The 24702-nt window shown below is 40.7% G+C and overlaps 2 protein-coding genes across 2 annotated transcripts in view; one reads left to right on the forward strand and one right to left on the reverse strand.

Annotated features, from left to right (window-relative positions):
- The window catches only part of snd1 (staphylococcal nuclease and tudor domain containing 1), a 168708-nt gene that overhangs the window by 71247 nt on the left and 72759 nt on the right, over window positions 1-24702 (forward strand). The window lies entirely within an intron of this gene.
- Window positions 13873-24238, reverse strand: lrrc4.1 (leucine rich repeat containing 4.1). Its single transcript, XM_058774228.1, has 2 exons — window positions 19398-24238; window positions 13873-19247 (listed from the first exon to the last, which is right to left on the reverse strand). The coding sequence occupies exon 2, from the start codon at window positions 18617-18619 to the stop codon at window positions 16049-16051; it is 2571 nt and encodes an 856-aa protein (XP_058630211.1). The 5' UTR covers window positions 18620-19247; window positions 19398-24238; the 3' UTR covers window positions 13873-16048.

Below are 24702 nucleotides of genomic sequence, written 5' to 3' on the forward strand. Positions count from 1 at the left end.
TTTCAACCGAATGTGGTCGTTCATACATATTTGAAGTACGGCAGTCATGGGATTTTCAGATTTTTGCTCTGTTTGTCCTGCTGTTGTGATTTTTGAAGTATTAATGCGCTGGAACAGAGTTCATAAGAATGAGATTTGTCTCTGTACTTATCAATTTGGTTCCACTGTACAATTCTCATCTTTTCTCCAGCTGCTTTTCCAGCCAAGGTCTGACAAAGTCTTTTGTAAAGGAACATTATTTTTAGATTAATAAATGCAGCTTTTGAAAGTGATTTCAGCCCTGTGCAAGATTTTAGGGTTGAGCCGGATTTTAAATGAGGTAAAAATTGAATCTGAAAGCAAATATTAAAAGGTCTCTGAACTCACTGATCTAATATCACAGTATCATGTGTATTAGTAATAGTGAAGAGCTGCAGTTGTTTCTGTTCTTCAGCAATCACAAGAGCGGAGTAATGATCCAGTCCTCCTGAGTATTTCTCCCTCTCTCTATCTGCGTCTTATTTTATGTGTAAAGATCATTGATCCTGTTTCCTTGCAGCCTGGCTATATGAGAAATCAGTTTTACAAACATTTCCATCTTAGCTCTTTTTGCACATTAAATGCTCTGTTGCTGTTTAAATTAAGCAAAAAGTGAAACTTTTGTCATTTACTCACCCTTGTCGTTAAACACCATTTGGCTTACTTTCTCAAGAGAAACACTAAATGTATATACTAGTTCATATTTAAAGTGTCACTGATGAAAGACATTAGGTTGAGCAAATGATTTAGTTTTTGGGTGAAATATCATTTGTCATATGCATACTTTGTCAGAAGCAAACACTTGAATGGTGGAAGTTTATTATAGAAAAAAATAGCTTACTATTTAAAAAAAAAAAAATGTAAATTTTTTTACATTTTTTGCAGTCCTGTATATTTTATAACCACTGTATAATGTTAATATCCCAATCTACCTGAACTACCAAACTCTGCTGTTTGCTTTAAAATGTTAACCCTAAAATAACCTAGAAATAAAAACTTGTATGACTTCTTCATGAAACATAAAATTACTGTTACTTTCCATACCCTAAAAATAGATTTCTGCTTTCAAGCTCCAATTGGTCAAAAATGCATCATGAAAATACCATAAATGTATTTCATATGACTCGCATCCTTTTAAGACAAAAGGTTTTCTATAGAGCACCTGAATATTTCATTTCTTTGAAACTCATATGAAGGATATTTGAAGCTGAATCAAGGGACGGTAGCAGAACAGAGTGGAGTTTATTGATGGTTTTTATCTTATGTTTGTAAGAGTGAATATGTGGATCCCTGGGTGATCTCTGCAGTTCTGGCTGATATCGGCTTCAATCTGTAGTTGTTTCTTCTGCTCTTTCCGTTAAACTCCTCCCGTCTTCTCTTATTTCTCTTATTTTATTTGAGAGAGAGCTTTTATGAGCTTTTATTCTGTGACTCTTTTTGTTTCCCTAACTCACATCTCTCTGTAACTCTGTCTCAGTGCCACAGTCTGAGAGTTTTAGGCAGATCTCTTCCCCGGTGTGAATGAACTCGCCATTTTTAAGTACCCATTTTGTTCATTTGTCCTTTGCCCCCTTTTCCCCTCCCTCTCTCACTTATTCTTTTTCTTGCTTTTGTTTGTCTGTTCATGCACTGGCTCAGTGTTCACTGTACGAGGAGCTTGCAGGGTTTTCAAGTCGCTAGTTTGTTGCTAAGTGACTGGATGGAGAGAAAGAGAGACTGAAAGGAAAAGATGTGTTCACTTTTGGCTCTCTGCTGTGTGAAAGCCCCTCTCTCTCTCTCTCTCTCTCTCTCTCTCTCTCTCTCACCTCCTTGTGAGGGTGACATCTTGTCGTCTTTCAAATTGAGGACTGTAATAATAAAGCTTAGAGTCTTGCTTAAGTTCTCACTTTTTCTTTGTGCTTAGCAAATAATTTTTAGTTTTCATTATCTGTTGTTCTCTGAATAGCATGGTTTTTGTTGTAATTTGTTGCAGTGTCGTTTTAGTATTTTTATTCGGCCATAGAACTAATATATTGGTTTAGGTTAACGTTTAGTAATTTATGTGCTTTGGTCATTATTATTTAAAATATATTTCTATTTAGCATTAGTTTATATTTTTTCTTTTAATCTATTTGAAAGATTTTAAATGTTTTATTTCTTTAGCTTGTTTTTCACTGAAAAAGAAAAATATTTATGTAATTTTAGCTCTTTTAGTTAATAAAAATGATTTGTTTTAGTTTTACTCAACAATAACACTGTTTTGCAGTGATCAGATTGAGATATTGTATATGCATTTATTTATGATATTTCAGTAATGTGAAACGGAGGACCGTTAAAATGTTAGTCTCTATGGATATACACAACTTTCTGCTGAGTCTGTGTGAGAATGCAGATTCATGTTATTTGCTTTGGATACTTGCTTGTATGATTGTATGTTGAATAACATCTCCTCCCATCGTGTATCTGCATTTCTGAACGCCCTGATCTGGAAATGTAGTTTCATGGCAGTGCTCATGTGAGTGTGAGATGAGGTTGAATGTTTCCTGCAGAGGGCACACAGACCTCCACGGAGCCTAAACTCAACGCAGTGTGCACACAATTAGCCTCCCAGCTATTTTTTTTCCCTGCTAAAATAGAAGCAAATTAAAATGCTGTCATTACCCCTTCCATGGAGGGAGCTGTGTCCTAAGGCTGCTGGCCGTGCAAATGAGACACTGGTGGCTTTCTCAGAGGCCCCTGTTGCAAAAGAAACGCTCACCGTTGTGTGTGCGCTGGATGAAGATGCAGAATGGCATAGAGCTCCATGTAGCATCATCCTCCATCACAAGATCTCTAACAAGAAGTTTTCCTGCCTTTGGATGGAAGTGGTTGTTCCTTTTCAGTGTATATTTGCTGAAAGATTTTAGAATTTGAGCTGTTGTAAAGTTTTCGAAACAGTCTTTATACTTGAAAAATTAACATCCAATTACTTGCGGTTTCTTTGTAAGCTGTTGTGAAATTTATTAGCAAATTCTGAGTGAATTGTTTCTATGCCATTTTTCCCAATGTAGAATTCTTTTCTTTATTTATTTAAATTGTAGAGCACAGTACTGTATTTGGTCAAAATAAAACTGCATTCACAAATCTGTTTTACTTTCGGGTTTGTAATTGCAATTTTCCAGTTTGTTTATTGCCACAAACTGTTACTTTTAACATTAAAGAGACGGTTCACCCAAAAATGAAACTTTATTCATTAATTATGCTCCTTGGTGTTTTTCTAATCCTGTACACCCATCTTTCTTTTTCCTAATCAAAAAATGAGAGATTTTATAAAATGTCCATTCTAGCTAGTTGCTGTTCACTGTCATTATATAAACCAGCACAAGTGTGAATTTTTTTTCTTTGTTTAATGGTTTGAAAAAGAAGTAATGGCATTAGAACACCAGGGTGGGAAAAAAAAGACTTAAAGGGATAGTTCGCCCCAAAAATGAAAATTCTGTCATCATTTACTCGCCCTCAAGTAGTTCCAAACCTGTATGAATGTCTTTGTTCTGCTGAACACAAAGGAAGATATTCTGAAGAATGTGGGAAACAGAGCAGTTCTGGGACACCATTGACTGCCATAATATTTTTATTATTTATTTATTTTTTTCTTCTATGGAAGTCAATGGTGCCTCAAAACAGCCTGGTTACAAACTTTCTTCAAAATATCTTCCTTTGTGTTCGGCAGAACAAAGAAATTCATACAGGTATAGAACTACACTGTAAAAAAAAAAACGTTGAGCCAACTTAAAACCAGTTTCAGCAGATTTTTGAGTTTTCTCAGCTTGTTGTTTTAAGTTTATACAACAAAAATGTGAGAATCTCCCACAAAAATAAGTTCTGCTGAAACTGGTAAAAAGAATTTTAAGTTCGCTCATTTTTTTCTTTTCTACAGTGTATTTGAGGTGAGTAAACGATGACAGAATTTTCATTTTTGGGTGAACTATCCGTTTAATTTTCATTTTTGGATGAATTATTCCTTCACCTGGCATTAAATTGCCACATTAGCTATTGGCAATATTTTAGAGAAGACATATTGCCAAAAACATTACCCAAATCATTGGCTAAAAAGCTTTTTGGTAATTTGTTTACCATTGCTCATTAACCAGCATCCATAAATGCTATTTAAATTGGATTTATTCTGATTTCATGTTGACTCTAAAGATTACTATTAGTATATTTCAGCCATCAGCATTCAGTAAAACTCCAGTGACTGTGTAGAGCTGTCCTCTTTTCTCCTCTAGCGTTTCCAGGTGCCAGCAGTCAAATCCCTCTGTGTCCTTCCAAACAGAGGAAATGCCCTTCCAAGAGAACCCCACTCCACATACTCGCATACACACACACACCCTTTGTCTTTTTTATTAAAGAGGCCATGGGTACACCGTTCATTGTGATCCGTTTTTCATACCTTGCCTTTCTTTACCCCAGTAATGTCACCATGACCTAAATACCATTTCCCTTTAAACTTCCTGTCTCAGGGCTCATTTCACCCAATAAGGGCTTTCTATTTTGTTTATATGGCAATTCATTCATTTCATACAAGGTTCCCACGCTCTTGGAAAACATGGAAATACATTTTTAAAACAATTTTTGGTCACTTTATTTTAAGGTCCAGTTTTCGCTATTAACAAACCATTAACTACGACTTTTGCCTCTGTAAACTCCTAATTTGCTGCTTAGTAATAGTAAGGTAGTTGTTAAGTTTAGGTATTGGGTAGGATTAGGGATGTAGAATATGGTCATGTAGAAGGTGTTTTATAAATACTAATAAACAGCTAATTTGTTAAGTATGCTAATAAGCAACTAGTTAATTGTGGGAGTTGGTCCCTAAACTAGTGTTACCCAAGTGATGTAAATTAAATTAATATTGTAAAATTAAAATTCTGTATTTGGTGAAGATTAATATTACATATTACATTACTATTAAAAAGTTTGGATTGATTGGTTGAAAGTCTTACCAGTCTTATGTGATCAAAAATACAGTAAAAAGTATTGTGAAATTAAAATTACAACTAATCTTATTACAATTACTACAACTAATAATAATTTGATTTGATTTCAAACCCGACGTTTTAGCAGCCGTTTCTCCAGCCTCCAGTGTCACATGATCCTTAAGAAATCATTCTAATATATTGATTTGGTAACATTTCTGATCACATAATTTTGAAAACAGTTGTGCTGCTTAACGTTTTTAAGAAAGCCATATGTGTTTTTTCCAGGATTCTTTGATGGAAATGAACAGCATTTAATTAAAGAATATAAATATTTTGTAACATTATGAAAGTCTTTGGATCAATTTCATGCATCTTTTTCAAGTGCAGGCCCAAACTTTTGAAAGGTAGTGTATGTTCTGTTCTAAAATATTTCATCATTTTTGTAATTTCATACTTTGATTTGCATTTCAAAACATGCTTTAAAAACATTCAAATATGCCCAAGAATCTCTAAGGCAGTCTAGGTGGGCAGCTCAGTAGGTTTTGTAAGAGAGCCATTTCTGCCGTGACCCCTTTCAGAGCTCCAGCTTTGAACAACTTCCTGAGGTGAAGTGGCCTTGAGTTGGAAAGAGATTTAGTTAGTCTTCATTCACACTCCTGCCCTCGACCTGTGGCCCTGTAGCTGGTCATACGTGTTTGTGCGCTTGTGTTTTATAAGGTTGCTAAACTGATTCAGTGCTGTAATCCAGACGGCCATGTTGTGTGCCCACCGTTCTCAGCTGCTTTATGACATGACTTTACTGTGTCGGGTCACACGCACACACTCATAGCAGCTTTATTGTTCTCCGTCCCTCACTCCTCTCCAGCTTTTTCAAGACGGTCTTTAGCTCGAGCCTCAGATGGAGTGACAGAACAGAGTGATAATTGTCGTAATTGCTGAGGGAATCAAACAGCACAGCCGCGTTGATGTAACACTCCTCACCATTTCTGTCCTCTCATCTCACTGTCTTTCTCTTTTCCAGTGGCTCATGCGGCGCAAGCGTAATCTTTTAATCAATGATATCGAGTCGTGTTATTGTGGTTAGGAGTTTTATTCACCTCCTTCAGTGGCTGAGTGTGAAAACCTGTGGCGATTCCTCCTCGTTTTGAGGAGAATTGAGATATTATGCCTTTCTGAAAGGTGCCGTCGTGTGTGAAGGGGCTATTATCCACTAAAGAGCTGTTGGGCTAATGCTTGTTTATACGTGTGTAAATGTGTTTATGTGACGAACAGCCAAAGGTGGAAGTTTTATAGGAGCTTCTAGCGCCGAATTGAATGGCTCCCATGACAATCAGGTTGTTGGTTGCCATGGGAGCCTCATCCTGGTCTCTCCTTTGGCCCATTCACACTCGACAGCTGTCATCTCACACACGCGCACGCACAGATTTCCTCAAGCCAACCTTCCTCTTCCCCTCCTGTGTTTGATCAACACCATTGCATTCTCTCCTCGTTTCACTCTGCATCTCCTCCTCCTCCTCTCCTTTGATCCCGTCTCCCATCCCTTTTCCTCTCCTTCATTCCGGCAGTCTCTTAACTCCCCATGTGTGCTCGCTCATGGGTATTCCAACTTTTCTAGCTAATTAGTGTGTGTACAGAATGAAGCGAGTGTGTGTCACGTTTCAGGTGTGTGTGTGTGAAGTTCTAGTCCCTGCTGTGGGCCCCGGGGCCATTCTATCCTCAGGAATCAGCTCTGGGAGTGTAATCCTGCAGTAGCTTACTCCAGCACAATGCCTGACCTCTTCTGGCAGACAGGACACCCCGACAGCCCAGAGGAGAGGGCCTAATCTTCCTCGCAACGTCAGCGTTCCCCCACCCCACGCGGCTCGAGAAGAAGGGCAAGCAGGACAGAATCCTTCTATAGAGCTTCAAATCGGCTTGATTTTTCTCCTAATAATGCAGAAAGAAAAGATTCATTTATCACTTTATTCAGGGTCAGAAATTCATTTTTCAGCCTCGCGGCAAGAATACTATCCAAATTAATGCCCTAGAAATTCAGCTGATAGTACAGACTTTTTTTTTCTTCTTTTTTTTTTTATAAAGTTAACCTGTTATTTTTATTTATATATATATAAAAAATTTTTATCTATTATACTATATAATTGTATTTAAATGTATTGACATATATAGATAGATGGATATATTTCTGTTGTTATTGATATTTGTTATAGGTCTAAGTTTAAGTATGTGTAAAAAAAAAATGAATTGATAATCCAGTATAATATTTTTAGATATAATAGATTTCACTATAGTAAAATATTTTTGAATTCAGTTCAAACAAAGTTATTTGTTTAACATCATTAAAGTTGTTGATGTTGAAATATATTATATTATATTATATTCTATTATATAATATATATAGATCAATGGATATTGATATTTCTTTTATAGGTGTAAGTCTGTTATAAAATGACTTGATGATGATAATCAGTGTAATATTGTTAGATATAATAGATTGCAGTGTAATCAAATATTTTTGAATGCAGTTCAAACTAAGTTTTGTTTGATATTGAATTTGTTGGTTGAATTTTTATATTACAACATCTGATAGCATAAAATTAACTGATGCTGATTATTATATTAGTTTACTTTAGAATTTGTTACATTACAGTAGAAAAAATCAATAATAGTTTAGAATTGAGCTGAAACATTTATAATACAAATATTATAGTAATGTAGCATATACTGAATTGTGGCACATATCGTTAGCGATATAATAGAGAATAGAGTTCATTGGAGTGTGTTTGTAGTGAAGTGTCTGGGTCAATGTGGCTTTGTTAATGTAATGCAGCCAGTAAGTTTTTCACGGACGATTGTTCAATTACTGTTGTCCTGTATAAGTGTATATCTAAGCCTGTAATGGTCTCATAGCTCTCCCTTTAGGCAGAACAAGAGCTGTGCGAAGTCACATTAACAAGATGGCTGACCCAACATTACACATTACTTTCTGATACTTGCAGCCATAAACTTCCAGCAGCACTATTGACTGATTGTGCAAAAGGCAAAGCTATCAAGGGTAATTGGCAAAAAAGAGATACCATATGGTCTAGATCATAACGGTTGTTAATCCAATCCAAATAGTTCTCTGTTCTGCTTGCGCGTGCGTTCGGATGAGTCTGTTAGCGCTGTAGCGTGCATGATAATAATACAAGTATTAATGGCAAAAGCATCTGCCTCTTAAAGTGCTCAACAAAGAACACAGGTTTCACACAAATGCGTTCGCAAAAAAACATGCTCGCGCTTCTGAAAGTCTTCTCATCATTTGTGTTCCAGCCTGCGCCTATAAATGAGTTCTGCACAACTTAAAAAAGAAAATGGAAATAGCTGCAGCTATGCTGACATTTTTGCTCAATTACACTAATGAGAGCATTAGGAGCGTGTGCATTTGTGGCTCCGCCAGCCAGAACTCTGAAATGGAGCTTTTTCACGCCTGAGCAGGGAGGTTCAGAGAAAGCCGTCTTAACTGCAGAGTGCACACTGACAGCAAGATGCTCACTAGGTATGGCCAGAAGAACGCCATTGTGCTTTTTTTTCTTTATTGCTTTTCTCAAACGCATTCCTGTGCCAGGAAGCGGCTGGAATTCGGCCGTCCTGTTCTTTTCTACCTCTTTAAAGTGATTTAGTTAGCTTCCAGTCCTTTGTTCATCCCCACAGGTACATTTGCCTCTGTGGCTTTGTCTTTTCTGCACTTCTAACAGGCTGCTAATGGCTGTGTTTGTCATGATCTAGATGCATTTGCGTGCCTCGTGCCAGCGGAATTGGGAGGTGAGCCATGTGTCGGGGCTGCTCTATTCACCCCTGCCGCATGCCAGCGAGATGCCCGACGTTATCCGAGCGTCTTGCGCACAAGACTTGCGCCGTCTGCCAGCGCAATACGCGAAACCTGGCACTGGACGCGTCTTGCGCCACGGGCCTGGGGGCTAAGCTCTTGAAGTTTATGTTCGGCAGGAGAAGCGTGGGATTTGAGCTAGCACAGGTGTATGGCAAGCCAAGTCGGTTTTGCTAGCCATCTTAAAATGGAAAATAGTGTAAGCATGACCCCTTTCTGGCATAGTCTATGCATCAAGTGCATCTTTTCCATTTCCCAGAAGCCTCTAGGATTCTGGCTTAGATTTACGGCTGTATTAATCTACTCTATGTATCCGGCACTCTTGGCATCAACGCTCGCATCTAGAAACGAAGCCGCCGCTGCTCGCAGTGCTGTCACCTGAGCTGATTTAGCAGGTGCTAACCTCCATCAGCCAGGAAATGTCAGGCTGCCCTGGGCTGCATTTGTCCGCCGCTTCCTTCAGGGCAATGCCTGTTGATTAGAACATGTGCCTTTCAAAGCGTTCTGAAATATGACCCGCTTCGGAGACGTGGCTCGTGTCAGCGTGTCTACTAGTTTGCTGCACTTTCCTTTAATTAGCATGTCGCAGGTGAATGTAAACAAGCTAGTACTGATGTTCATCCTAAGCGGCGCCCCCTGTTGGTAAAATTTTTCGTTCCCGAAAGACAGTGGGTTTTTTCACTCGCTTTTTTTATTGACAGGTGCTATGAGACTTCTCTCTGAACTTTTAGAGTCTGGTAATGTTGATGCAAGGACGCACCAGATATGTCTTCTATTTTCCCTGCAGGATTGCCGAAGGAAGCCCTGAGAGCTGTGGGCAAAGAGACAAACATAAACGTCTTGAGCAGACGTTATAGTGTCTGTCGATCACCAGAAGCAAAGTTAGATCACTCGACGGCCATCTTGGCAACACCCCAGGGAGCTTTTTTCTCTCTAGCTAATGGGTATAAAGCACAGCTGCTATCCACTTAAGAGAGGAAAGACCAAAATCTCAAACGGTTAAGACTGTTTGAATAACATCAAATCAACATCAACATTATACGGATTTCTCTCATATCTCAAAAAAACCCTGCAGAACGCAGCTAATCTGTGTTCTGCCAAAAATAAAAATTTTTTTTTTAAACGAAAGGCAGGGTGTCTTATTCTACAGCTAATATATTTTTCCTATAGCTACTTTATTTTTACAGCTGTATTTTTAATTTTAAATTGTACTTTTAGGAGGTACAACAGCTTGTCACTGTGGCATCTTTGTAACTTAATTACCTCTAAAAGGTTAATAGTAGTACATTAAGGGTGATTATTAAGGTACTTGTATGCATCTTTTGGGGAGTAGATAGTGTGATTTTTGAACATTTCTTCAACATTGGTTGTAGGTAACGTGATGTTACCAGAATGGCAAATATAGTACATCCATATTGAATTCATACAGACTTAACAGTACGTAATTTATTAAGAGTCAAGAGTCGATACTGTCCATACGTTTTACAAAACATTTGATTTTTGAATGACAGCAGCATAAAACGAGTTTTGCTGCTCTCAGCATGTTGGCCTGATAAACACTTTCTGTTGGTTACTTTCTCCATTTTGTTCTGTGTTTTTACGGTCCTGTCCATCAGAAACTGCATTTTTGCAGAGCCTTGCTGTTAAGACTTTATAAAGGATTTGAATACTCATTTGTGTTTCTCAAACAATCTCATTTAGAGAGTCTATTTTCATTTTTTTCCCCCTCTATTTTTCAAAAGCATTTATGTGGGTCCATTAAAAACTAGAGACTGCCTTTGTGCTCATAAAACCGTCTGAGAATTGTATAAATGCTCTCACTGTATCCTAATATATTGGATTTGAATCCATCACCTTGAATACCGCGTTTACACTTAAGCAATTATGCACAGCGTCCTAAATGGTAACAATAAATAAGAGAAAAATAGCATTATAGCTTTTAAAGAACTACAAATCCCAGGATGCACCAACCTGGTTAATATTACTTCATCCATTGCATTCTCAATCACTGATCTTTAAAAATGTAGGCGAAATGCATTTGGCATGCACAGCCTGTTGGTAAAAATATTCAGAGGACTGGTAGTTTTGTTTTTAAAGACAGACAAATCATTCACAGCAACAAATTATCGTAATATGTAAGACAGTATTCCAAACAGCCCACATATTTACACGCGCCTTTTCTCACTTTCTACCCCTTCCTTCTCTTATCCTCCTCTTTTGTTTTGCTGGAAGCCATGTGCTAATGCCACTTTGACATAGTGAATCAGAAGGGGTTTGATAACTACTGTCTTGGGCAGCCACGTTGTTTAATTTCTCCTTTTTGAAGTCGCAGGAGCTGTTTGTCAGGCATCAGGGGAAAAAATGCAAAGTGCACCAAATGGAGTCGTTTTTCTGCAGTGCTTGCGCTCGACCCTGCATCTGAAGCACATGCCCTCTGGGTCACGTTTTAAACATGTCGAGGAAAGAGGGGGCACAATTCTTCCTCAAGCTACTTCCATTTGCATGAAGTTAAAATGGAACAGGCTGGCACCAGCTCCCTCCCAAAACCCATACGACACCAGAGGCATGTGAAACGGTACCGAAGAGATATGCAAATATGCCATGGAGAGGGGCCTATAAACCTCATAGATTTCTACTTTAAACACTCACCAAGGAATGTGCTGGTGTGTGCGTGCTGACAGTTTTACTACCTTGCATTGTCTACTGAGAACCGTTGTTCTGTGTTTTTGGTCTTCAGGCACACATAATGATTTTATGGCGATCTTTATACGAAGCAAGTATTATTTGTCCGAGTTACTTGATTTGCGACTGTGTGAAGATAAAGAGTGTCTACGCCTTTTGTGTTTTCTTCTTTTAAGTGCTAGTGTGCTTTAGTATGCCAGCTCAGAGGTTAACAAATGGTGAGACAGAATCTGTGCACCGGCCATTAACCGTAGACAGTGGCATCTGAATTAATGACGGGTGACTTGGTACCCCAGCACTGCTTTTCCTGTGTTTACTTCATGGGTAATTGGACCCTCTTCTCCCCCTTTATGGGCAAGGGTATGAACAGAACAAAACCTAACAAAACGGTGATTAACTGTGCTGTCTTTCATTTAGGGGCCTTCGGTGGCCTTCATAAAGCCACTTTTTATTTTTGGCCAGAACTGAGGCCCAGACAGGAGTGCAGCCAGTTAACATCTGTTCAGGAGCTCTCTTGGGACCGCCATCGAGAAGGTCAGACAATGACAAACGCTCTGTTAGCTTTTGTAAAAGGGCTGTTTTGGCAAATAATGTAAGAATGTACAAATATTTCCATATAAACCAAAGCAAACTAAGCAGTTAGCATGTACGAGGCAGATCATAAATATACATGGATTGTCAGAAGTGACCAGTTGTGTTCCTAGCTCAACTAGGATGACGTTAGCAATGCCAAGGTCATGAGTTTAAGAAATGCGCATGGGCTGATAATCTGTATCTTAAAGTAGTGCTAATGTTTTGTTTTTTTTCCTTAATCAAAATCAAAAAAGAAATGATTATATAATATACATAATTTGTTGGTAATGCTGTTTATAGATTTTGAGGGTGATACTATCACTACGGTTCACTTTCAAAACTTTTGGCACCAGAGATTTAAGAACTTATTTTATAAACAACAACATTTTAACCGAATTTATGACTAGCTTAGTATGATTCTCAAATTAATGATTCTTTTGAAACTATGCTTTTTTTTTTTATAGTGAATCAAAACAATTTAGCAGGATCAGAGTAGTCAAGACAAACCTAATGGCTCTTATGAGCTGGTTCTTATAGTTTAAAGCATACGATTTGCTGTTATGTTGTGCTTAAGGCTTGCAACATTTATACAAATTAATGAATAAGAAAAATGGTGCCACATTTTGTTTTTGTTTTAGTATTCAAAATATATGTAGTTATTGGATTACATGGTAGTTACTGGATCAAATTGCAGTCTCTTAAACTAAAAAGTATTTTTGCAAGAATGTTTAAATTATTATAAAGTGTATCATCTTTTGATAATACAATAGATTTTTTTTTTTCTCAATGTGACTTTAAGTTAAGAATTAAGTTATTTACAGTTCCTGTGTTTAGCCAAGTAGAGCTTAGTTATAAATAGAAAATGGCCTGATTATTAGCCATTTGATTGGCCTTGGCGATATAGCAGTCTATCACTTTTAATTACCCTAATAAATAACACATATTTTATGTATGGGGGACAGAAATAAACTGTTAATGACCCTTTTAAGCACCAGAAAAAAAACAGTAGATGTTCTCACCATTAACAGCACTATAATGGAGTCATACCCTCACTGCAAGGTATAAGTCAGGTTTCTGACCCCTTCTGATCCCTCATTTCAGCGTGGTCCATCACTGGCCTGACTACCTACCTTCCATCTGTACTTTATTAATGTCCCCCCTCAATTTTTACACCTACACTGGTACAGCCCAGTCATCATAGCCGTAACCTTCCTACCTTCAGCTCTAGTTGGCATTCTTGCCCTCTTTTTCATACTGCTGCATATTTGCAGTTTCTAGTCCTTTCCGGTCTAAATCTCATTCTTATTTGATTCACACATTTGCTTGTTTGCTTATATGCAATATTTCACCAACATTTATTTTGGCTCGTGATTGATATGTTGAAAACGTTTTCACCGACCTAACCCCCCACTTCTCTTCCGTGTAATTTCTTAACAGCATCCTCTCTATTATTCCCACTTGTGTTTGAGCAGATATGTTATTGTAAATGTCCGCCTCATGAGCCACACAGCAGCCTGGTTTGGTGAATTCAGGTAGCTTTTTCTCATCAGTGGGCTGAAGAGCATGAAGGGTCCTCAAACCCTTCGGCAGAATGTGGCCTCTTCCTTATTCTCTTTCTCTGCTCTTATATGCTGCTTGCTCAAGGATCCACTTCAGTCCTATACAATACTCCATTAAAACCAGACTGGCAATTATAGGTCTGATGTTCAGCTGCATAAACGGTGCTCACTGGCTGTAATTGCAGTTTTTAAAGTTATTGCGGCAACAAAGGCTTTGTTTGTGAAGACACCAGAACAAGGGTTATAAGCTGTAAAATATGTTTTAATACTTTTCATACCCATTATAAATGTGCAGAAACAATTCAAGTTTACTCCTCAACCAACAGTGCTTGGTCAAACAGGCAAATAATAAACTTGTTCAAAAATCATTGATTTCATTTGAAATTACACACTTCACTGTTTAGATCTGTTTGTGACCATCTCTTGTTTTTGCTTTTAATATTTGGTATCAGTTGTTGTTTGAATTAAAGTGGCTATATAGTTATATCTTACAGATCTGTAGGTAACCACAATTCCCCAAACTACCGTTGAATCGAGGTCTGTGGTGCGAATGTACCCTACACTACTTTGACAGACAGCCAAAATTACTGATAAAGACACTGTATGCAGAAATACTGCTCCCATTGGCTTTCTTTTTTTAAAGCGCAGATACAAACAGTGTGAGACTGGTCTTAACTGGGGCGCTGCACAGCCTAAAGCCAGATTCATTTTTGTTTTTTGTGTGTGTGCGTGCTTGCATGTTTGTCTAGGCGTACAGTGGGTACTGGGTCTCACTGTGGCCAGATGTCCCAACTTTATGTGAAGGGTGTGTGTCTGTGTGAGCTGGATCAATTATCATGTAATCAGCTTTAATCTCCTAGACAGCCTGTATGCACTCAGCCAATATGCCCTGCAATGCAAACATGTATTATATTTTATTACCTTCTAATATGCCATCAATTTATGACCTAATTTTTTTCTATTGTTCACTATTTCTTATTCTTGCATTTCAATTAGCCAAGGTAAAAAGCACTTGCTGACACTTAAACAAGCCTTGCTGAATGAGAGGAGCACAATAACGTACACGTCACAGTCAAAGCTTATGAGCCTGTGCGATATGTCATGACGCACCTCTTATGAGCATACAGAATCTGTTTGATTTATGACAACTCACTTCCCGTCCGTGTGATGTCAATGTCTAATGCATTGGCTTGCAATGTGCAGAGGAAATTGCTGGTGAAACAAAAGAAAAATCCTGAACTTTGTTTTATCAAGACATCTCAATTTTTATGTGCGTCATGTTTTATCTACACACATCGCTCAGTTCTAGTAAAAGCATTTGGGTTAGAAATGGATGCTTCACACCGAATGTTTTTCAAATTGCTTAACAACCACTCCTTTTTAACCAGACCGTTCTAAAGTGCTAAAAGCAAAGGCAGGCCAGCTTTTTTGTGCAGACCACTTGTCTTTTTAATGCATTTTGAAACCTTCTGCAGGCAGCAATTGTCCAAATAACAACATGCAACAACCTCACTGTCATGTTTACCTGACGCTAATAGCAGAACTTTGGAAATAATATAGTGAAATGTCATTTTTTTTTAACAAGCCTTCTCTTGTGATGTAAAATAGCAGTTCACCAATAAATTATAAAAGCTCAGTTAAGCCGCTGCAGCACTGAAAAGCATACAAAGTCAAAAGAAAAAGGGAGAAAAGCAGCCTCTGCCTAGCCTTTTAGACTTAAGCGGAACCCAGCACTCCGAGGGTTAAATCAGAACTGCAGTGAGCCCTACTGCAGTGTCTAAAGCATTTGGCTGATCGCAACAGTACATCAAGAGAGAAAAAAAATCTAAATGGTTCTTCTTTTTTCTTTTCTTCCAAAAATCCTTTTATTGCATTTGTAACATTTGGCACAGTACAAATTCATGGTGCTTTTACAAGATAAACCTGCAAAGATCAACACTGACCTTTTACTGTTGTTTTTTTAAAAGAAAGACTTCTCAGTATAAATGTTTTTTTTTCTTCTTTTTTATATTTTTCACTGCATTCTCTGTAGCGTTGTTTAGAAATCACACAGAATGCCCTTTTAAACAAGACTACCCTCATATCTTAAATTCAGTACATCATCTTAAAACAACTCATCTTTTAAATAGGAGTTATAAGTTAAAAAATAGTTTCAATTTATTTATTTTTTTTATATAATCTGCTTTTCTATTACCAGCCCATGGTAGTTTCAGTTTTTCCATATATATTTATTTATAAGCATGTACAACAAGAATCAGTCTTTAAGAATTGCACTCTGTACAAAAAAAGTAGTTCCTGTCTTTTTTTTTTCTCCTCTTTTGTGCATTCTATTGCATGTTTTTATGCTCAGATGGGGTTGGGCCTATAGGGGGAGAGAGGATTGTTTTGACTGAGGTTCTGATTTGTTGTGGGCCAGACTATATCTGAGTCTCTTGTACTTTCTCCTTGGTGTGAGTTTTTATAACCAGGGCCTCAGGAGCAGCTGTGAGAGCACTGGGCAAGGTTCGAGGCAAAGAATTTCCAATGCTGTTGCTTTCTGTCCATTTGGCACCATGGCCCGGTGGCTTGTATGTGTTGAATTTGGGCTTCATGGCGCTGTAGTCAATCTTATGCGAGCTGTAGTCCACCTTGTGAGGACTGTAATCCATTTTGCATTTGTGAGGGCTGAAGTCACAACTGACATATTCTGCTTTGAGGGGGCTGTACTCTGCCTTGAACGCACCGTAGTCAGGTTTGAAAAGGCTGCTGTCTGTCTTGAAGGGGCTGTAATCGGATTTGAGCTTGGGCATACTGTAGTCCGTTTTGGATTTTGGAACACCGTACTCTGGTTTGAATGGGCTGAAGTCTGGTTTAGGAGTATGAGATTTGAAGTCAGGTTTGTGAGTACTAAATCCATGTTTGTAGGGGCTCTGCTCAGCTTTTTTGTTTATGTGATAATCCGGCAATGACTTGTGTGAATATTGAGAGCTGTATTCCAAAGTAGGTTGGTACATATAGTCTGTTTTAGCTTTGTAGGTGTTGAAGTCTGACTTAGGTTTGTGGATGCCGAAATCGTCCTTGGGTTTATGGGTACTGTATTCTAGTTTTGGTTTGTAGCCGTAGTCAGATTTGCGGGTGTTGTAGTCCAGTTTGTAAATACAGTTACGATCCCTTATCTCTGGTAGAGTCAGTGCCCCCTCCCCTGCTATATTGGCAGCAGATGCCGATGGTGGCAATTCTTCCTCTACCGGAATAATCTCCACAGTTCTGGCTGCAGCACCATTGCTCCGCTGCTGATGCCGCTTTCGTAGTTTATAAAATACAATTAGCATGATTGCTGCTAGCAAGGTTACTGCCACGAAACAACCGATAATGATCTTTGTTGTCTTCATCACCTCATCCAGACTGGTACTGGCTGGGTTGGGCGGCTTTCCTGTCGTCGCTTTTGAGCCAGGTACAACAGATGGGCGACTTGGTGGATTGTCGGTGCTCTGGAGCAGTACTGTTGGTGTAGAGATGAAAACTGGCTGAAAGACGGATGGCGAGGCCGTGGTAGTGGTGCTGGCACCTGCTGTAGTCGTGGTGGTTTTGGGCTTGGGCATTTCAGATCTGGGGCTCAGCACCTCCACTGTGACTGTGGTGAAATAGCTGAGGTTGGACGTATTGAGCTCAGCCGCACTTACGTTTAGATAGGCCGAAGCGTTGGAATTTCCGGCCGCGTTGGACACCATACAGGTATACATGCCCGTGTCACCTGCTAGCACGTTCGAAAAGTTCAAAGTCCCATCGTTCAGCACAGTTATCCGTGGGTGGCTTGATGCATGAGTTAGAACCGTCCCATTCGGTAGGAGCCATCGCACAGCAGACATGGCCGCTGTTCGACATCGCAGTTCTGCCACACGTTCAGCAGAAATATTCAGGTCTCTTGGGGCATCTGCGATAAAAGGGGCGGAGCACTGCATTGCCCCGGTATCACCCCGGTCCAGCTCAACCAACTGGCGGCCTCTCATGTGTGCAGGGGAGTGACAACGCCCACAGCATGTCGAGTTGGTGGGTATGTACTCGCGTAGCCAGCGTGCTAGCCAGAGTGAGTCGCAGCCGCAGTTCCAGGGGTTGTGGTGGAGGTGAAGTTCCACCAGGAATTTCAGTGGTGTAAAGAGGTCATGGGGCAGTGAGCTTAGATTGTTGTGGGCCAAATTCAGCTCCACCAAAGAGGCCAGGTCATCGAATGCATTTCGTTCAATTAGCCCTATTTGAGAGTTCATGATCCATAATTTTTTGAGGGAAGATAGTCCTCTGAATGAACCTGGTTTAATCTCAGGAAAGAGGTTCTCTGAGATTTCCAGCTCCTCTAGCCCAACCAGAGGCGTCAGGTTGGGCATCTCCCCTCGAATGTTGCACATCCCCAGGTTGAGGTACTTGAGGTTGACTAGACCTTCAAAGGCCCCGTCTGAGATATACTCCAGTTTCCTCAGTTCACCCAGATCCAATCTCATTAGTGATGGTACTCGGTTAAATGCATATGAAGGGATGCTTTCAATGGGGTTATTTCTCAGCCACAGCTCTCGCAGCTTGGACAGATACTCAAATGCCCCACTTGGCACCACTGTCAACCTGTTATCAAATAGTTCCAGTGTGTTGAGATTGGTCAGTCCACTGAAGGCACCCACTTCAATCTGTCTAATGGCATTGCGGCCCAGCTGCAGTACCTCCAGGTGATGGAGGTTGCGGAAAGAGTCGGCCTGCACAGCCTCGATGGCGTTCTCCATCAGGTTTAGGTGCCGGGTGTTGCTGGGTATACCTGGTGGCACGCGAGTGAGCCCACGCCTGGTGCACACCACCTTGCTTAGCTGGTTGTTGCAGGAGCAATCAGTCGGGCAGCCCTGGGGCCCTGCTGCAGCCGCCACCTCCACGCACACTTGAACCATGAGGAACAGGACACAGAGCAGGGCGGCTTTCCTGGCTCGACGCACAGCTACCCGCCCCAGGAGACTCATGATGTGGCACATTCATAATTCAGCATCGTCTGGGGGGGGGGGGTTGTGGGGTGATGATGGTGGTTGGGGAGAGGGGGGTAGTAAGCAGGGGGAAGGGGAGGGGTTCACCTCTGACTAATGAAGCCCTACCCTGGGTTAAACAACACTCTAGATTGTTTTTCCATTTACTGAACTGGAGGCTAAGCGTTCAATGACAAGTACTTGAGTAAAAAGGGAGAAGTGAAAAGCCAAGGAATAATGAATCAAATAAAATGAGGGAATATATTTTATGTATAAAAAAGGGTTGGAAAGGCTCAACACCTACCTCAAAGGTTTTACAGGTCCAATTTTTGCAATCACAAAATAGATTTTTTCCCTCAAATTCCTATATTCCCAGGATAAGCAACGCCTTCTCTTTTTTTCATTTGTCAGAAAACAAGAGATGAATGCCAAAATGGCCCCTAATAAATCCACAGAGGAGCATCCGAGGAGACGTGTAGCAGCTCTGCAGGGCCTCAGAGCTTTAGGCAAAAGTACCAATCCAGTTTGGCTCCTATAGAAGCGCTTGCTCTCACACTATCCACAGATGCTTGTCCTTGGATACCTCCGCTTGATGCTGCTACTAAATGCCCGTGTCTCCATAGAGGACCGCTCACACATGCTAAACCAGAGTAGGGGGAGGAAAAAAGGGAGGGGTAGTTAGAGGGGGTAAAGAGAGAGGAATAAGAATGAGAAATCCAGTCTTTTCAAATGTTCTTCTATGCTTTTGTTTAAAGAATAATAAAAGTGTCCCTCCGGTGTTTCCACTCACTTTACTTTGTCCGTCTCCCTCCCTCTCAGTACGTTTGGTCCGCTCGACTTGTCAGCACCTTGTCCAGCTGAAAAGACTGTGACACTGCGGTCATTAGCGCATTTCTTTTCTTAAGTAGCTCCGCGTTCCATCTCCGTGCACTCGCGCTTGCACGCAGCGACGGCTGCAGGGTTCTTTCTACACACTTCCCAATAATCCTTCAATTTTTCTGTAAGAAGTTGACGACGAGAGTCCAGGGAAGGTGTAAAGGGGGGTACCAGTGCAGCGGCAGCTCTGTAAGAAGGCTCGTTCACTGTAGAGAGATCGCTCTCTCTCTGCCTCGTTCTCCTTCGCTCTCTCCTGCTTTCGAGCGTGCTCTCTCCCTGGAATGAGAGAAAAAAGAGAGAGCGTTTCTCCCCCCTCTCTGTGACGTTGTGTCGATCAGAGAAGTATCCGTATAGCGCTGCAGTGCCCTGAGCTCAGTGCAGAGTTGGAGCTCTCAGCTTTGTCAGCGGCACAGCTGTCCGGCTCGAGCTGGTGGATGAGCGCTGAGGCTAGGGAAAAGTGGCTCCCCATGGCAACATCTTGCCTTGCTCCCTCCTTTCTGTCCTTATTTTTAACCTCTCTGGCCCCGGGTTAGTCCACCTTTCTGCCGTTGTGTTTTTTTGCTATGTTCTGTGGTGCAGTAGCAGGCACCTGGGATGCAGGCTTGCATGCCTGCTCTTCTTTTTGTCCTTCAATGAAAACGTGAATGTACTGCTGACGCATCACACTCCAAGCAGTGCATTGGTTTGATGCATTGGTTTTAGTACGTTAGCTCATCCGTGTCCGCCCCCTCCTCTCTCTCTCTCTCCCTCTCTCTCCCTCTCTCTGTCTCTCTCTCTCGCTTCTCCTGCTCATGCTCTCTCTCTCTCTCTCTCTCTCACTCTCGCTTTTTCTTTCTCTCTCACCCTCCTCTCTCCGTCTTTTCCCCTCTCTCTTCAAGGTTCTGGTATTTTGTAGATTTGTTTAGAGTTGTCTGCAGTCTGCAAGTGAACCACTGCGATTTTTCACCCGATTGCTTCCGTTTCTAAGATAAGCACCGTCCGATTGATGAATGATTTTACTTTGTCTTCCACATTCCCAGCTGGGACCCCCCTCCCCTCGAGTTGTGATGAGGTGGAGTGATTTGTGTGGTCTGACCCAACACTTGGTCAGTGAGACTTCTCTGTTGACTGAACCTCGTGTGAGCGCGTGCCGATACAGTTTGACCGGTGTGCTTAGCCCACGGGGAATCATGGGAGGGGCACTGGACAGCTCAGCGTGTGTGCTGCCAAAGGCTATTGCTCTCTTCAGATGGATTAAGCCTCCTCTGGATGCGGTAGAGGGAGTCTCTGTACTGTGCAAAGCTGGGCCTGTGGTGTGAGAGGACACTTTCTCACTTTCTCTCTCTCTCTCTCTCTCTCTCTCTTTTATCCTCCCTTCCAAGATTAAAATATCTCCCCTGTCATGCAGTGGGAGCTAAGATGGTCCCTGCTCGAAGAGAATAGGGCTCACCATTTTAAACCATTTCCTCTACAAACAGAGCTGCTTAGCAGTGCTCTTTTAAAGCATGGCCCTGTAATCATTCTCTCAAACCTTGGGCATGTTGGCTTTCGCCCAGTGATAGCCAGCAGGTGAAAGGTACTTTAAAGAGGTTCTTGCATCTCACGCTTGTAACAGCAGATGTCATAGAATTGAACAGCAGTGCTAAACAGCACAGCACCCTGGGCAACCAAAGCCTGGCATTTTGACACACCACTGTGTATGTGTGACAGTGAGTGTGAGATTGTGAATGTCTTTGTGAATGACACCCATAGCTTGTGGTAGCGAAATAGGACACATTTAGGGATTTGTGACCCGGTTGCATAAAGCGTCAAGTGTCTGGAGACATTATTTAAATGCATATGTACATATGACCCATGGGCTAACCCTCTAGTGAATTATGACCTATGTGTGCTTGAGTGTGTAATGTATTTTTATTTTTTTGTGTCCATGGACTACAAACCTCTGAGTGTGTAACTGCGGGTGGCCATTGGCAGGCCTCCACCATCATTTGGGCCATTCCACTCTCTCGCTGTGACGCTGACCCAGAACACCATGCGTATAGTGGGGACACCCAACCCCCACCCCTTCAAACCCCAGGCCTTCTGGAATGATCGTATGCTGGCGGAGAGGGCCCAGCTTGCCAGCTCAACCCGCCTCAGGCTGAAGGACGCAGGGAGAGGTCTGCTCTGTATCGGCACCAGCGACCCAGTTTGGCGGGTTGGGTCTTGTCAGTAAGTGGGCAAGCGAGGGCAGGATGGCAGCCTCAGGGTTTGCCAGTCTATCTGGGATATAGGGTCTGCTGCATGTAGGTCAGCCTGCTTCCCTCGTCCAATTCACTGGAGAGGACCAATACCAACCCAGCGATATTTGCAATTACTGTACACTAGTCTTTCAGAGCATTTGTATAGAAGTTGGGAAAAGTTTGCAAACTTTTTATATATAATTTATTAATAATGTGGCATTCCGCTAAGTATGACCTGATTTCATTGGTTGATTTCCATAAATCAGGCAGTGCTCTAGAGAAACATTTGAATGTAACATATATATATACATATACATGCATGCATGCATGCAGTTTAAGCACACAATAATATTGCACCTGATTTGTTTGTGAAACTACGATCGATAGATAGATAGATAGATAGATATCTCCATAGGAAGTGGACACTCTAAAACACATGCTCTATCCACCCTTGTTGACCAAACCTTCAGATTTTTTCTCTCATGCTCTGAATCAATCAGCCTAAGGCAGGTGGAAATGCTGTCATTTCGGCTAACACTTGTGACCTTGAGTGAGGAGGGGTGACCAGACACTTACTTTCAATTTCATTTCAATTTCCAGGAATTAATTCTAAAAGAGATTACAGCCGCCACAGTAACCTGAGCTCTCTGTCCGCTATCATTCACATCATATTGTCCAACTGTGAGCAGCTGTTAGTAAACACATGCAACAAGATTTAGAGGTTTATGTATCATTTCACTGTGTTATCATCTCGTCTTTCCTTCTGTTTCATCCTCTCTCATCATCATTTCATATCTGTTCTAGTTTTCTGTTCTCTGCTCCAGGCCTCTATTTCCTTTCCACAATCCCCCCACTCTATTTTAACTGTCTGTAATATAATATTTGAGGGCCAGTGGATGGTTAATGATATTTGTCTTGGTTGTTTTTCCCTGTGATGGATTGGCTGAGCTCAAGACAATCCACTCCGAAGGGATGGAGAGAGTGTCATCCCTTCTGCCTCCTGCTCCAGCACTCTTGTAATGGCTATTGTTTGCAAACTAATGACCTTCATTAAACCTCTCTATGTCTATTAGAATGTTCCAGCCCAGATTAAAAGCTTATGCAGTTATTTTAAAGGGATAGTTCACACAAAAAGCAAAAGTCTAGTCATTTACTCACACCGTTGTTCCAAACCTATGTGACTGTATTCCGAAGAGTACAAAAGGATAAATTTGAAGACACTGCTGATCGTGAAATCACAAGGTTGACTGAAGCATTCAAACTTCAAAAAAGGAGGCAATAACACCCAAAAAATAAAAAAAATGGCCCATATGACTTGTGCGCTACTGATCTTCTGGAAAACATGCAACAGCATTGCACATAAATTTGATCTGTCAACGATAATTGTTTTGAGTGACATTTTTTTATATTTCATTTATTCTTTTCACAAAACAAGTTTGAATGTTTTGTTCATGAATCTTTGATCCAGTTCTCAAGTTCAACTTGCTGACCTAATCCAGTAGCAGCAGTTTTGTCTTACAAGCAGCAAGCACACATTGGCCAGACACCCTGTTTTTAATGAATATTCTTCACTTTTCCCCTAGCAATTTTCTTGGGAAATTTCATCTGTCACTAATAACAACGTTGTTCCAGCACGCACTAAGAGCGATCACTTTCATTTGTTTGAGTTTCAGAATAGGGTGTTGTTCAGCTCCATACTTATCTTAACTGACAGCTGACGCACTTCTGTGGGTATGTGGAAGGTGCCACATGTCAAAATGACTGACTCACTACTTTTAATGAGATATAGGGAGCGGAGTTAAATTTTTTGTTCTCTGGTGGTTCTTGAGGCCTGATATAGAGTATTCATTAGCAGAGGAGGATGAGAACCCTCAGTCCTTATTTAACTGCATATTAAATGGCCCTTTTTAACGTAACGTACACACTGAAATGAAGCATTCACTCAAGGGTAAAACGATGTCATTATTGAGTGCCAAACTGTTTTTCCTGAAAAAAACAATATGCGGCGTAGATAAAGAACATTTAAGGGCACTTGCACACTAGACTGAACGATTGATGGATGGGAATGAATAAATTGCGCTTTGAAGACTGGACTGGAAATTAAGCAGGAATACAGCAAATTTAATTTCCGAAGTGCAATTGGACTCAGTTCATTGGGTCCAATTGCACCAAATTTTCATTGAATAACATATTAGCTACTTTTGAATGTAACATAAACATGAATATTTTCTTAACTTTTTTCACACTTTTTTTTTTCTACTTCCTTCTCTCCTCAATTTAGTGGGTTTGCGGTTGCAAACTGTAGTGTGTGGGCACACTTAGGTGGCTGTGCTTTTCATTTTAAAGTCGTAACCAACTTAGAGTGAGCATATGCTACAGAACCATAACAGCCTTGCAAATATGTGATTAAAGTAATTGTTGATTTGCACCATAGTTTGGTTGTACAAATGGTATGACGAAGTTCAGAACTGAGCCTTTTCAGGAATATGTTAAAAGATCATTTAAAATAATTGTCTAATCTTGTACAGAAATATGCTAATGTTCGGTTTAGCTAATGACTGTCCAATGCGGTTTCAAACACACATATGCACCATCACTAAAGTGGGTGGCCGGTGGGTTGTGGAGAAAGCTAAAGGGGTCCTGGGGAATATGATGGAATGCTCTAGAATAAATCCCCTTAAACTGTGGGTTGTGACCTTTCTTAAATGTGTTTTGTGTTGCGGTGCAGTATGGGATTTCCCTGAGGTGACTGCCTGCTGTATGCAGGAAACGCATTCAAAGCCCAGCTCAATAAAACAGCGGCCACTCCTCGCTCTCTGGCTAGAGTTGAGCCTTGTTCTCAAAACCTTCCGACAATGAGGACGCAGAGAGTGAGCGATTGATGACATGGTTCGAAGGGGAAAAAAATAGTGGGGGGGGGTAAATACGACTGATGGCCCTTCTGTTTTTCATTTGAAGCCCTGCTAATGCGAGCAGATTTGTTTAGAGACCTTATTCTCAAAATCCCTTTTCATATAT

This window comes from Onychostoma macrolepis, chromosome 04 (genome assembly GCF_012432095.1).
Source record: "Onychostoma macrolepis isolate SWU-2019 chromosome 04, ASM1243209v1, whole genome shotgun sequence".
In the NCBI taxonomy this organism is placed as follows: Eukaryota; Metazoa; Chordata; class Actinopteri; order Cypriniformes; family Cyprinidae; genus Onychostoma; species Onychostoma macrolepis.

Excerpts from the sequence above, each read along its gene's own strand:
- lrrc4.1 (XM_058774228.1), bottom strand. The coding sequence starts at position 18,619 with ATGTGCCACATCATGAGTCTCCTGGGGCGGGTAGCTGTGCGTCGAGCC.